Raw genomic sequence first — 14,744 nt, 5'->3', positions numbered from 1 at the left:
CCGCCAGTGAGAGGAACAATGAGGACACGAGCGTGTCTGTCTACGGTGACGCACGGGGAGCCGGGCCTGGAATACAGAGAGCACTGCACAAGCTCTCATTTTAAACATCCGCTCTCAAACACGTTCCAAAAGGAGCTTACTGTCACAAATCATACATCCCGTCCAATTCATTCTCACTGCCGAATATGTAGTAACGTGCTCTTTCCCATTATAATCGGCACGGTGTCTAATATATCCGCTGTCGGAACGAAAATAATGAATTAATGGTTGTACGTTTCCGAGCGGTTTTTGATTATGAAGTTTATTTTTGGAGTCCTTCGTTATAACAGTCATTTGCAGGGTTTCATTCAGTGAGCAAAACTTGACCATTCACCTTCAAATATAGCACTTTATTAGGTATTTATTAGACTTATTTTTTTTACTTCTACTGCTGTAGCCTATCCAGTTGGAGTTATGATACGGTGTGTTCAGAGATGCTCTTCTGCATACCACTGTTGTAATGTGAGGTTATTTCAGTTACTTTCACCTTCCTGTAAGCTTTGACCAGTCTGGCCATTCTCCTCTGACGTCTGTCATTAACAAGGCGTTTCTGTCTGCAGAACTGCTGCTCACTGGATTTCTTTCTGTTTTTTGCACCTTTTTTGCAAACTCTAAAGACTAGTGTGCGTGAAAATCCCAGGAGATCAGCAGTTCCTGAGATACTCAAACCACGTTGTCTGTCACCAACAATCATTCCACGGTCAACGTCACTTAGATCACATTTTTTCCCCATTCTGATGGTTGATGTGAACATTAACTGAAGCTCCTGACCCGTGTCTACATGATTGTATGCCACACAATTGACTGATTAGATAACCGCATGAATATGTAGGTGTATAAAGTAAAAATAAATAAATCCTAATAAAGTGCTCGGTGAGTAGCTTCAAAAGACACAGAATGTCCAACAAAGTAAGTCTGCAAATAAGTCAGAAGAACAGATGAGGCACTTGATACAGATATTTATGTATTGTGCACAGAAGAGCTTGACCCTCTCTTGATCCCAGGAGCATTTTTATTTCAGAAAGTAATCTACTCTAACTCCTCTTGCCTCTCTCAGCGAGTGAATTTAGACATTCAATCCTTCAGATCTTTCGTTTCTCGCGTATCAGGGCTTGGATCTAATCAATATCAACCCTTTGACCTATTTGTAAGTACAAGGTAAAGAGAAGCGTTGATTGAATTCACCCCACAAGAACACACTCTCAGTGTTGTTTTACAAGATTTTTCCCCCCCAGTTTGACAAGTTAAATTTAAACTTTTTAAAGCGTTTTGAAGTGCTCCCGTTTATTTGTAAGTAAACGTTTCCGAGAAATGTTGGCTGGAACCTGGCTTGACTCTCAGGGGGAGATATATCGCTTAGAGACAAATGGACAGGACACAAGTGCAGTCTGATGGCCTTAATTATGGTTTCACTGCCACACGTGCTTATTACATGTTGTCAAGCTGTCCTTATATATTATGCATTCACTTTGCAGAAGTCGCTCAGTACCCATTACCCAGGGCGACTTACCTTGCATTTTATTGAATAAGCTATTGAAAATCAATGTTTCACTTTGCCCACTCAGCTTTTCTGCCTGTCCTGCTGTTTCCAGGTTTATAATCGTGAATTCATGACTAGGATATACAATGCACATTCCGGTGACGGTTATTAACGGTTCTCAGACAGTATTTTGGTATTCCCGACGGATTGGAATGAGCAGAAATAACGGGATGTAACGTCTATGAGTGAATTCCAAAAAGCTGTCTGAGAACCATTAATAATTATTCACCAGAAAGAAGACTGTATATCCTGGTCATATTTTCGTTTATTCAAATCCATTGGGAATTCCACGCAGGAATTTTTGGTGCTGTGGACCTTCAGCTTTTGTGAGGTTTTTGTGTGACTAAAAGAGTGGCACGCATCTTTTTACTATTTTGCATTTTAGTATGCAAAGCGCAAATCATTAAAAATATATATTTAATCAGGTTGGTCTGAGATTGAGATTAGAAATCTTTTATTCAAGAGGGACCTGGCCTAGAAATCGATTGCAGGCACAACGAAAATGACAACATTTAACATAAATATGTTGACATGTTGGCGGCACGGATGGTGCAGTGGGTAGCACTGCCGCCTCACAGCAAGGAGGTCCTGGGTTCGAATCCCCGTCGGCCGGGGCCTCTCTGTGCGGAGTTTGCATGTTCTCCCCGTGTCTGCGTGGGTTTCCTCCGGGTACTCCGGTTTCCTCCCACAGTCCAAAGATATGCAGGTTAGGCTGATTGGAGAGTCTAAATTGCCCGTAGGTATGAGTGTGTGAGTGAATGGTGTGTGTGCCCTGCGATGGACTGGCGACCTGTCCAGGGTGTATTCCTGCCTTTCGCCCAATGTATGCTGGGATAAGCTCCAGCCCCCCTGCAACCCTGTTCAGGATAAGCGGGTTCAGATAATGGATGGATGGATGGATGGATGTTGACATGTTGCAATAGATTAGTCAAAGGAATACTGGTCATCGTGTCAAATTGCGAGCGGACAAGACACATGGAAAAAAAGTTGTGGGCTAAAGCCTTTAATAGATAGATAGATACTTTCTTCATCCCGAGGGAAATTTTAGGAATCTGTTCCTGAGATGGAGTTTAGACCAAAAAAAACACAAAAAAACCACAAAAGAACAATAATGGGTGAGAATAAAATATGAGAATAAAATTCACACACTTGCAAAAGTACATAATATAGGATTGTCCACTGTGCCATTGCATTGCTCTTGAAGTGGTCATGCTGTTATCATGCTGTGAACATGCTGGGCCAATTGCAATGAACAGAAGGTAGCACTTTAACACAGGTTGAACCTGTGGAGGCTATGCTGCTGAGGATTTGATTAATGCCCAGGTTCATGCTGCAGCAGACGAGAGCTTCAGATCAGAGTCTCCAAGTCTTTCAAATCAATCCCTTTTTAAACAACCTCTAATTGACTATCTCTTCACCTAGAGGACCATAAACATTTAAAGATATCTCCACGTGAGATGTTAGGACAACTGTGTATGAACAACACTATAATATTAACATTATAACATGCTGTCTTTCAGAAATATGAGCTATGAAACACCGCTATTGTGTAGTGCAAGAATGTCCAGTGAGCTTTACATTATAAAATTGTTAATTAAAATTAAAATTGTGAATTCTTATTGCCATTTTAAATAAAAAATACTACTGTCACATGCCGTGGCACACCCCTGAGAGGATAGACGAACAGGACACAGGGTGATATCGAAAGTCCGGATTGCAGCAGTGTTTAATTCAGGTTTCACAGGAGCAGGGAAGGGAGAGAGAGCGAGCTTCTCCAGTAGCCATGGTCCTTGGTTTGCCCTGCTTCCTTCCCGCAAACAGTGTCCTTGCCACAATTACATTTCAAGGTTTTATTCTTCAGGTTTTCTCTGATCTTTTTCTGATGTAGTGGGAAACTGAAATTATTTTAGTTTGCCAGCTTACATTATGTAGCTACAGTAGCCAGCGTGCTACGTAGTTAGTGTTAACTGGCTAGTTATGGGTGTCTTACTTTCCATACTTTCCTCTTTGTCATCTGTGGTTACAATAACTACCTATTAATAACTAACTTTGTTCAGCGTTGTGATGAATGTATATTTTAGTCCAGAATTTGTTCACTGGACTCCATGGAAAATAAGACTGCTACCCTCAGAGCTTGTCCTTGCCTGGTGTGGCAATATCAGGTTCACAGCAAGGTGAAGAGAGATAGTAACTTTGCACCTGCTCACAGTTCATAAACCTGAAGATGAGGACATGAAGCAGTGAGAGAATTCTTACTGACTAAATGGGGTTGCTTTACAACATTGGTGACAACTTTTATATACTTTTATATACTCTTTTTTAACCCTTTCCTCAGTGGATGAAAGAAGCTGAAACAAACCAATGTTAAAAATGCTGTCATACTCAGTCTGAACGTACAGAATATACAGTATTGTAGAAATTTATGTTAATTTCTCAAATTCTTGTTTCACAAGGACACTGTTTGCAAGGTGTACTGAACGTTGGCTATACTGGATTTACTGTTTTTACTGGATTTACCTGTGACCCTGACCAGGAATAAGTGGATTAATATTATTATTATTATTATTATTATTATTATTATTATTATTAAGAGCATATCAGTTTGATGGTATTAATGACAGACATAATAGCTGAAAATCTTTGGATTTAATTCAAATATCAAATATCTAAAATTTTCTTTAAAATCAATCTTTTTGAAGTCGCATTATTATATTTTTTGTGTGTTCTTCTGTGATGTCATGCAGTATAATCAGTTTCCTTATGCCATTTTCCCTTATGGTAATTTCTGATTGCAGTTCTAATTCATATCCATGCACATGCAAAAATGCATTCAAAGAGGTGAAATCAGGAGACATCTAGTGGCTGAAATAAGATTTGCAACATACAAGTAAAGATAGGATTATAGGATATACTTGTCACTGATGTAAGACATGAGCCAGTGTTGTAAAATCCCAGGTTTTTGCTCCAACCTCCAGATTGCTTTATATGCCCAAGCATGTATCCTATATACTTTTTTTGCAATTACAGACTACTCATAAACATATTTTTGTTCAAAGATGACCAACATACAGCGCAGTGTCTAAATAACAATGATTATGAGGTTAAACTGCAATGTCATCTTTAATTTCAGTATTTACATCCATATCGGGTGAACCACCGCCTTTTGGTCCCCCCATTATAGCGGAGAATTTGATGAGATATTGTATTTACACAGGGTACTGTATAATCAGAGGTTGAAACTCTAGGGTACAGAAAGTGAACATCCTGTCATGTGTTTCTTCTACCCACAAACACTTGCAGAATTGTGCTTGTTAGAAATTTGCATCCATATGATTGGAACAAAATACTGGGGAGGACTTCTACTTTCTGAACCTGGATTTTTCACCACTGGGTATAATGCAGTACCTAAGCAGATAAAAATGTGGGATCCATGTTCGGTGCAACACAGTGTGAAGCTTGAGGTGTACAGTATGGGACCATAGACATTATTAGGGTTCAAATGCAGATACTGAGCACTGTTGTGTACAAAAGCAATGGATTTCACCTTGATTCCACCATAGTAATATCAGTTATTATCATTTGCTATCAGTTCACAGTAGAATAAGGGTCCTTTCGGAGTAAATAATAATTTTAATAATAATAATAATAATAATACAAATAATAATAGTTTTTCTTTAATTATTTTGCCTTTATTTTACCAGAAAGTTCCATTGAGATTCCCAAGGAAAACCTGGCAGCCTGGTTCCACAGTAAACACATGAAACCTACACAATACTGTAGAAATATGAAAGTAGTAAAATGAAGTAGTACTTATGTCGTAATCATGATGATGATGGTGATGATGATGATGATGAACTGATTCGGCCCCCCAGGACCCCAGTGCGATGCCCAGGCCCACCTCTCAGGATCTGGCTGGATTCTGGGACCTGCTGCAGCTGTCCATCGACGACGTGACCGCCAAGTTTGACGAGCTACAGCAGATCAAGAGCAATGACTGGAGGCCTGTGGAGAGCCCAGAGAAGAAGGTGCGTGTCGCTGACAGTCACACACTTTCACCTATAGCGATTTGGGCAACCTGATGTGGCTCGCCCAGTTCCAAGACCTTTAAAGACCAGCCGAATCAAAATTCACTCTTTTCTCAGTTTAGTCAATTCTTCATAACCATACAAACATGTCTTAAAATATTTATTCCAAAACATGAATACAATTTAGTTAGTGTTAGTGCCACTCTAAGTTCCATTTCAGCTTGTCTCTCAAGAGGAAAAAATATGTTAATTTGTTAAATTGTTAAAAATGGTTACAAAGTTCATTGAAAATGTGCTCTCTGTGTATCACAGCTCATGCTACATCCTCATGCAATTCAATATTTGCCATTTTAAAGACATCAAATGCCTCAGTATTGCCTTTTATATTATTTAAACAGTGGCCTAAATTGCTAACAATCCACCTTTCTAATTGACATTATTATTCAGCTAAGCTAAAATGGTTTTATGTTTACGAATTGGATAGCATCCTGAGGAAACTATTAGTAGTCTAAGTGCCCAAATAAATACAGAAATAGTCAAAGTATGAAAGTGTTACCATTTTCCGTCATAGTTCCAGTATATCAGTCCTTTCTCCATTTGGTGGATGGTATTTCTTTAGCAGTTCAACTTTTCTATCACAAGGTGCTTTTTGTTAGTGTGGTCAGAGGTGTGCTTAAATTTAAACACAGTCTCAAGTACAAATACAAATTGATGAATTCAACTTTTAGAAACGATCGTACGCACGGTTTTACGAACATTTCTGTTCGTACGCAGCATTGATAATACTGTTCTTCCATAAACACTGCGGAACCGGTTTCATCTTCTCTCCTCCCTCTCTCTCTCTCTCCTTTTTTCCCCCTGAGAAGGAGAGGAAATGGCCGCCTCCTGTACCAAAGAGGCCCCCTCGAGGCAGGGGTGGGGTGATGCGCGAGCGATCTCTTGACCTCCAGGACCGGCAGCGGCAGGAGGCGCGACGGAGGCTAATGGCGGCCAAGCGGGCGGCCTCCTTCCGACAGAACTCAGCGACGGAGAGGGCGGACAGCATCGAGATATACATCCCCGAGGCGCAGACCCGCCTTTGAGAACGAGGGAGCCCCGGCCCCTCCACTCCTCCTGAACCTCCTCCTCTCCTCAGCCCACCTCCTCCTGACATCACACTTACTCTCCTTTCTTTGTGCGCTCTACTTTTGTGTTCATTCGACTCCAGCACATTGAGGTTATTTAACCCCCCCCCTCGTCCCAGGATAATATACAAACCCACCCCCACCCCCCTTTCTTTCTCTCATTAAACTGTCCCCGTTCCGCATTCGGATTATATTTGAGTAAATATAGATAAGTATCATCCTCACCTAGGAAGAAAATGTGAATTTACTGGTACAAGGAAGCCTGCCGGCGGTGAGCTGATTTCAGTGCCGTGGAAGTTTCTAGACGATTCCCCGAGGCTTTAGATCGGCCATTTTATAAGAACCCGGAAAGGGGTTCGTTCAGAGGCGATCACAAAGTGCAACTTTTCTCGAGAATTTCACCAGCAACAGTGGCCTCAGACAAAAAAGCTAACAAAACAACGGAGGGACTAGCTCTCCGTCTGAGGTCCGAGCGGTTGCACAGAGGGGATTCCGCCGCCTCCAGGGTTTTGAAATCAGTTCAGTCCGTGAACGCATTCAGGTTTTCCGGCCCGGAGCTCGACAGACAAGAGCTCCTGAACCGAAAAAAAAGAGTCTTGCACAACTCGAGTAACCCTTTTAATCAGAAGCAGTGCTGAAAAAAAAATACCTCAAGCGTGCGCGTCGCTTTGCGCTGGGAAGGCCGAGGTTGGGGCGTCGGCTCCAAGGTTACCTGGGAGACGTCCGCCGCCTCAGTTGTTGGGAAACGTTCTAGCGGCCGTCTTTGGTTTGTTGCGCTAAGAGGCGAGATGCGTGAAAAGACTGAGTAAATGTGCCAACAATTTAGATAACCAACCTCGCCCCATTCTCAGTGTTTTGCAATGTTTATTATTCTTTCCATAGTTTTAGACATCAGTCCATTGCTGTAAGAAGGGCCTATGTTTTGAGAAAACAAGGATCTGTGGGCATGGACACAAGGTAACTTGGTTCTGGAAAAAAGATGTATAATTTATAGTATGTAGAATAATGCATTTTTGCACCTCAAATAATATTCCTGTTTGTATTTCCAAGGGAAATGTAAGCAATGAAGCTCACTTACTATTGTTGCAATTGAATTGCAAGAGTAAACAGGAAGGTTTTTATTTGGTCATGGATTTTTACCTCATGCTGCCAAATGCCAGCCCCCATGACAATGCAGTCGTAACATTACAACGTCTAATACGATGTGAAAACACTTGAATCGTTGCTCTCAGTTTAACAGAACCCTCCTCAAAGTGACATTCAGCTCAATGCTTTCTGCTGAACGCCCTCAGACCCTAAACCAACAATAAACCAAACCCACGTTCAGTAAAAGACACAGTATTCCCCCGCTTGGTTGGAACACTGTTGGCACAAACTTGAAAATTAAGTCTTCAGTCGGACCGGTTTGCCACAGGTGGATAAGGACAGACATTGTAAAAAGAGAATGATGTTTTTAGTACTTCCAAATATGTACGTTGAATTCTGAGAGTGGATTATGTGAAGTAGTGCAGCACATAGCTGTTGGTTGGTGAAGACGTGCAGACAGAAAATTCAATCCCAAAATAGATTTTTCCATGTTTAATCGTCAGGGCCTGAGAGATGGAATGTGAGTAGGACCGCTCCAGTTTTTAATTGTGGTTGTGTTAGTTTGCAATGCGGGGTCGCGGTTGTATAAGCAGCAGCAATGATTGGGCCACGCTTCTTGCATCTTCTCTCCAGGCAGAGAAAGCCCCTGCTCTGCAGGCTGGGAAGCCCTGTGGCGAGCAGTGTAAGATCCCATCCCCCATATAATCTCCTGAACAGCCTGGGATCCAACCCTATCCGTGTCCCTCTGAACAGTACTGTCATCAAATCCTTTGCCCCGAGGAACATTTGATCCAATCCCAAAAGCTCTTAGATCAAACCCAACATAACGCTGAAAAATCCATGATCCAATCCCTCATTATACCATGCAGTCCTTGATCTAGTCCCTCACACTGCGCATAACAGTATCTCACAGTACACTGACAAGTCTGATCAAGTCACCAGACACTGGTGCGAACAGCATCTTAACGTGCACAGTTAATATCACAGGAGTTTTATAAAGACATTCCACACATAAAATACTTTGAAGTAAAAAAAAAAAGTATTTACAATTTTCCAGTGTTATTTAACTCTGGGTCATGACTTGTATAGGTGCAAACAACATTTTTAAGCTATTCAATTATAAAATTATAAATGGTGCTGCTACTAGGATCTTATCCTTGAACTAGTCTGAGGCATACAAACAGCCTGAGCCACACACTCACTTTTTAAGGGTATTTCAACGCATCTCTAATTAAAAATTTGTTAGGAAATCCAATTTAAATGGTTATGTTTAACTTTGTAAAGGTGCAGCTGATCATTTTGACAAAGTTCACTTTTTTTAACTCGCAGGGAAGAAGGGGGAATAGTCGGAGGTTATTTGAGAAGGAGGACAGCGGGCGTTTTGGCACGCGGCGGACACGCGGACGGCTTTATAAGCCTCCCCGTCTGTCCGTCATGGCAACAGTTGTCAGGGAGACGGCGGAGTCACCAGGGGGCCATCCTGTGCCGGTGAACCTCTCAGGGTTAGACCACCGGCTCAGATGACCTCCCTGTCAGGTTTCACGACTTCCTCGCCTCAAATCAGGAGGGTTCACGCGGGCCATACGAGCGAATAGGCATAGGGAAAGATATATCAGCCCTCATATTTTCCATGTGTCTTAATCATCCTTTTTTTGAGCCTTCAAAAATCACATAATCAAATCATACGGTCAAAAAAAAAAACAGCACTTATTTATAAACAGATGTTTTAATGAAATATATTTAGCTAAGGTGTCATGTTGAGATTCTTTTTATAAAGGCGGAATAGTTGAAAGGTGTGTGACAGAGGGGCGGCAGTGTTGGGTTGTGGGTGGGGTGTGTTCCAGGGTAGAGGGCTGCTCTTTGCCTGCGTGTGTCTGCGTTGTCAGAGTGGTGTGTTATTGTGGCAGGTTGAGACTATCAGCAGTGGCAGGGCTGTGTTTATCAGTCGGTCGGTTAATTAGGTCAACAGGGTCAGGTTTGTGGCGATTCATAGGTTACAATCGAGGCTTTGCGATGTCACATGATTCACAGAGCACTGGGAATGTTGTGACTATACTGGGAAAATGTTCTCACAATGTGTATGCGATGCGTTCGTCGCCTTGCTACAGTTATGGCAGCAGTGCTGTGGGAATGGTATGTCATGGTAGTGGGTTGGCCTCTGTAGGACATTGTTTTGGAAAAGGGGGTGGTCTGCTGTCCTATATATTGCAACATTTGGCTATTAATTTCATAGTCTGTTGAGTCAAAGAAATGCATTTTATGGAGGGAAGACAACCTCTCAGAAAAGGCATTCGTGCTTATAAACATTTTACCATACCGGACAGCCTTAAAAACATTTGCATATGAAGTGAAATGCTTATGAATGTATAGCCCCTATTGTTGCAAAAAATGTGAAAAGAACTACTCATGAAAGCTATTGGTAATGAACTAGACTTGCCCTGACATACAGTTGAAATGTGCAGAGTAACCATGCCAACACCACATTTAGCAAATTATGTATGTATTTATTTATACTAGCGACTAGCGACATATTAGATATTAGCCACCCCAGCATTAGATAGGTGCTCAGCCGCAAGGTGTATCCGAGAGAGCGCTCTCTGCTTGCTCAGTGCGAAAGACGGATTTAAAAGCGCACCTGTCAGTTAACACCTCCGGGCGGTTTCAGCTGTAGACATGGCACTAATGCTTAAAATCAGATGTGCTCAAGGACACGGAGAGAGTGGCAGACCGCGTCCACGCTAGACGTTCGATCGTAACGGTTGATGGAGTTTTCCAAACTTTATCACTTCTGAGCTATGCCTCTGAGACAAACGAGTCCACTCGATATTTTTTTACGTTACGTTTGGTTCCGTCGTGTTTCTCAGACAGTTCTTGTTCTTACCAGGAGTATCGTTCGCCTGCTGGACTTCAGCGGCCGCGTGCTACAGCCGTTAGGATACTGTCGCTACCCCGCAAATGTTGTGCCATGTTGTTTCTGCACATGTTGTATGGAGTGCAAGTTTTCATGAAGAGCGTTTGACATTACGCGTTGCAACAGGAAAAGATAATGTGACGAGTCCAGTAACGGTGCGTGTGATTTTTCAGTTTGGAATTAAATCCATCAATTCATCTTCCATTGACAAGGTCCTTTCCATGTTGTCATCAGCTCTTCTGTTTTACATCAGACGCCTCTTGTTCAAAACACAAATCCCTTACGAGAAAGTAATATATTGTAGACTATATTTTCATGTATTATTTTGTCAAAATATGTGCCACTCTCATGTATAAATTATATGGATAATTGTAAAAGTGCAATACATTTCACAAAAGATGCTGAAATGTAATGATATATATTGCATAATATGCTTCACAATGCATATTTTGTAAAAGATTATTTGGTATATTTTAAATCTAAGTTTTGCTTAATATGTTCCAAAATATTCACATATATTACTTTTCTTAAGGGATAACTATGCAGTGCATTTGTAATTTTTGAGCAGTGGTTAGGTCGAAGTATCAATATAATTAATCTACTAATACACAGTATCTAATACCCAATACATACGCAGTGTGTACATGTCGCTTTTTTATTATGTTTTCTGAAGCTAGTGCTTTTGTATGTAAAGTAACTATTTCAATGATTGAGAATATTCTATAGGTGCCTTAAAATCAAATCCTTAAGACTTTTATCTGAATGTCTTAAGTTTGAGTCTAGCTATTTGGAGAGAATTTAAGAAGTTGGAGAGCACTTCGTCGTCTGTCATGTACATTAGATTTTATTTCGCTTATTTGATATTTCACGACAAAGGGCTGAGAGTAAATATGCTATATCTGAGCCTTTTTTATTAAGTGTATTGTGCTTAGCTCCCATATATTTTATATTTTTTTCCAAATTAGCTGTATTGTGAGTTTAGTCATCACATTACAATTTGGACACAATTGAATTATAGGTTCGACTATAACAAAGAATTGCAAAAAATATTATAAAAAATACAAATGATTCTGTTAAATTCATCATCAGAGATTCCCAGGAAAAGCTGCACCCTGTTAATTAAGAGAGCTAAGTACATTTGGTTTGAAGCAATTTATTACCAATATGCAAGTAGTTTTTATTATGCTGAGACAGAAGGGTCAGTTGTAAAAGGTCTTTAGTTTAAGGTGAGCAGGCTAATTCGTTCAAAATATCTGAAACATAAAATTATTGGCAGTGAATTTCGTGCTTGCAAACTGAGCCCTATTTATTTATTTATTTATTTATTTATTTTAATTTTAACATGGTGGTGTAGCAGCTGTCACATTGCTGTTTTTTATTTCTTATTTATTTTCTTATGTAGTCGATTAGAAGTAGTCTGAAAACTTCCTTCAGAGTGAGAGGGAATCAGAAAGAGTACAACGTGATGCCAGCTGTGAATGTTGTGTACATACAAGTTAGCGTTTTCAAAGTACAAGAAGGGTTCCTCTGCATCCTGGCTACCTTGTCATGATTGGTTTACCGCAACAATGTATTCAGTCGACATTTAGTTCCTTATCTTCGGAAATAAAAGACTGCCAAAACTTGAATAAGTCTTATCAGCGCCAGTATTACCTGCCACAAGTGCAATAGTTCCCATGACTTACTGGTGCAATGGGCAGGTAAATATCCATTCACCTCAGGGGCCAGTGTGAAAAGACTGAGGGAGAGTCTATCAGTGCAATCAATAAAAACACCACCAGGGCACTTTGTGAGGCCAGAGCGCAGTGCCGTTTCCCTACAGGAGAAGCTTCCTGCCGTTTTCAGGCACGCTCTGAGGGCCGCAGCCTTCTGCCTCTTAATGTCACTATTACAGTATAAATAACGGTATTTTATATTACATTAAAAGCATACCCATCATTTCTGCCAAGGGGCAGCGTTTCAGTGCCAAACGTTACACGTACTCTCTTCCATGCTGCGCAGCGTAAAAATGCAAACCGTACTAGTTCCACTTACCCATCCCGTCGGGTTCTTTATTAGCGTAATTATTCAACGCAGTGGTTTTGACTGGGTTTGAGTCCCACTTCCAGCTGTACCATACCAACAGACAGAAATTACCGAAGGATCTTCTTTTCCGATCTGCGTTCCATCCACGTGAGCTTTTCTTCACTCAGAAATACGAGACGCTCCTCCGCATGAGAGTTGATTTACGAGAACAAATGCAGTAAGAATTTGGGAGCCGTTGGTGTGATTTGAATGTGTGAATGAATAAGAATGGCAGACGCCAACATTTAATCACAGGGAAATGCCCATCCATTCTTGCAGTTCTGTATGATTTCTTTTTTGCTGGCTTATGGATTTCACATGGGTTTTTATTGAGAATTATTACACGTGTCAGCAACCAAGCCAAGCACTCTATATGGTGTTTATTCAATGACCCAGTGATTCTTAGAAGAAAATTGTGTTGTGCTGTGCTGATGTCTGTGATGGCTAGCCACCGGAGCACTGAGATAAAACAATGGAAATTATCCTAAATTGTCTTTCAACCACTCTACATTTCCCTAACACTCATTATATATACCCACTTTAATAATGGAGAGTCACTTTTAGAATAACAAATTGTGCCACATCATTTTCGGTATTCTGCAACGTAAAAAAATATCATTTGACAACTGATTAAGGAGGCACTGTTAATAAAAGCTCACTTTTGGATTACCTTTGTTGCGATGGGTATAAATAAAGGATTGCTCTGTTTGGACAATCAGCACACGCAAGCAATTTTAAAATGCTGTACCATTTTAGTCCACAAGATGGTGCCATTTTTATTATATTTTTTATCTGATCACGCAAGTCATGCTTTTTAACGTGGTGCACTGCCACCATGTTGTTTTATTGTCATTGTAAACTGCGCTGATAGAGAGTGTTGTTTCCCATTTATTTTCTGACAAGGATCTCTCTTCTCATAAAAAGTTGGATTTGAATGTGATTTAGAATAAATGTAAAACAAATCCTTGTTATAATTTGTAAATACAATTAAGGGATGTTTTCCACTTCTTAACTCATCATTTGTACTTGACAAGGAAAAGTGGGATCGCATACAGTTCTTACTGACAGTGCTGCCGCACGGCGAATCTGCCCAGACTGCTCGCTGGTTTTTCGATCAATACCAGACAGGTTGATAAAATGTGTCCTTTTAGCAATAAATTCAATGAGACATCTTCCCCACAATATACTATTGGCTTTACATTGCCGCTATTGCAGGGATATAGGACATGTGTTTTGTGATATAGGACATAATTCAATTCTATACCTTTGTGGTCTGGCCTTTGAAATACACATTTCTGCCCCCCCCCCCCCCCCCCCATTGCTTACATGAAAAAAATGAATAGCTACCATTCCTCAGTTCTATCGGTGAGACATTGAAGCAGGACAGTTGAATTCTGCCCTTGGTGTTTCTCACATTCCCTAGCAATTACCAAACTTGAAATTAAAATTCAGGGTGACGATATTTCCAGGCATGGTATTATCACTCATTTTCATCTCATTATCCGCCTATAACGAACAGCACTATCATCCCAGGCAAGATAAAATTTTAACTTGTTTTAGTAATTATATGGTTTAAAAGGAAGAGAACCTTGTGCATTTGTTTATTTTTGAAAGCAGTCTGTTGGTGGAGAAAGCATCATATGTCTCGTGGATAGATTTACATACATCCTATGGGTCTTGGAATGTGGAATAAAAGTTGGGTAGTGAAAAGATAGATGTTTAGCTTAAAGTATTTTTAATTCTTAAATATCATATCAATAATGAGGATGAATATAATGCCAAATATTCATTATTTGTAAAGAAATATACATATATAAATATATAAATATAATTATGCTTCATTTAAATGGAACTATTTTCGGCTCCTACCCATGGCTCAGTTGTTTCTGCTTTTTTTTTTTTTGGAGTTATTTTATATGCTCTTATTACAGCATGCAAAATATTATATATTGAAT

At 40.3% G+C, this 14,744-nt stretch overlaps 1 protein-coding gene across 1 annotated transcript in view; it reads left to right on the top strand.

The window, feature by feature from the left end:
* Window positions 1-6,686, top strand: part of LOC133129365 (disks large-associated protein 2-like) — a 148,012-nt gene extending 141,326 nt beyond the window's left edge. The window contains exons 10-11 of the mRNA XM_061243402.1: window positions 5,452-5,604; window positions 6,468-6,686. Coding sequence (XP_061099386.1) covers window positions 5,452-5,604; window positions 6,468-6,686 — 372 coding nt within the window. The remainder of the gene's footprint in view (window positions 1-5,451; window positions 5,605-6,467) is intronic.
* The last annotated feature ends 8,058 nt before the right edge of the window (window positions 6,687-14,744 follow it).

The sequence above is a fragment of the Conger conger genome, chromosome 5 (genome assembly GCF_963514075.1).
Source record: "Conger conger chromosome 5, fConCon1.1, whole genome shotgun sequence".
Lineage (NCBI taxonomy): Eukaryota > Metazoa > Chordata > Actinopteri > Anguilliformes > Congridae > Conger > Conger conger.
This window is presented reverse-complemented; position numbering and strand designations above follow the sequence as displayed.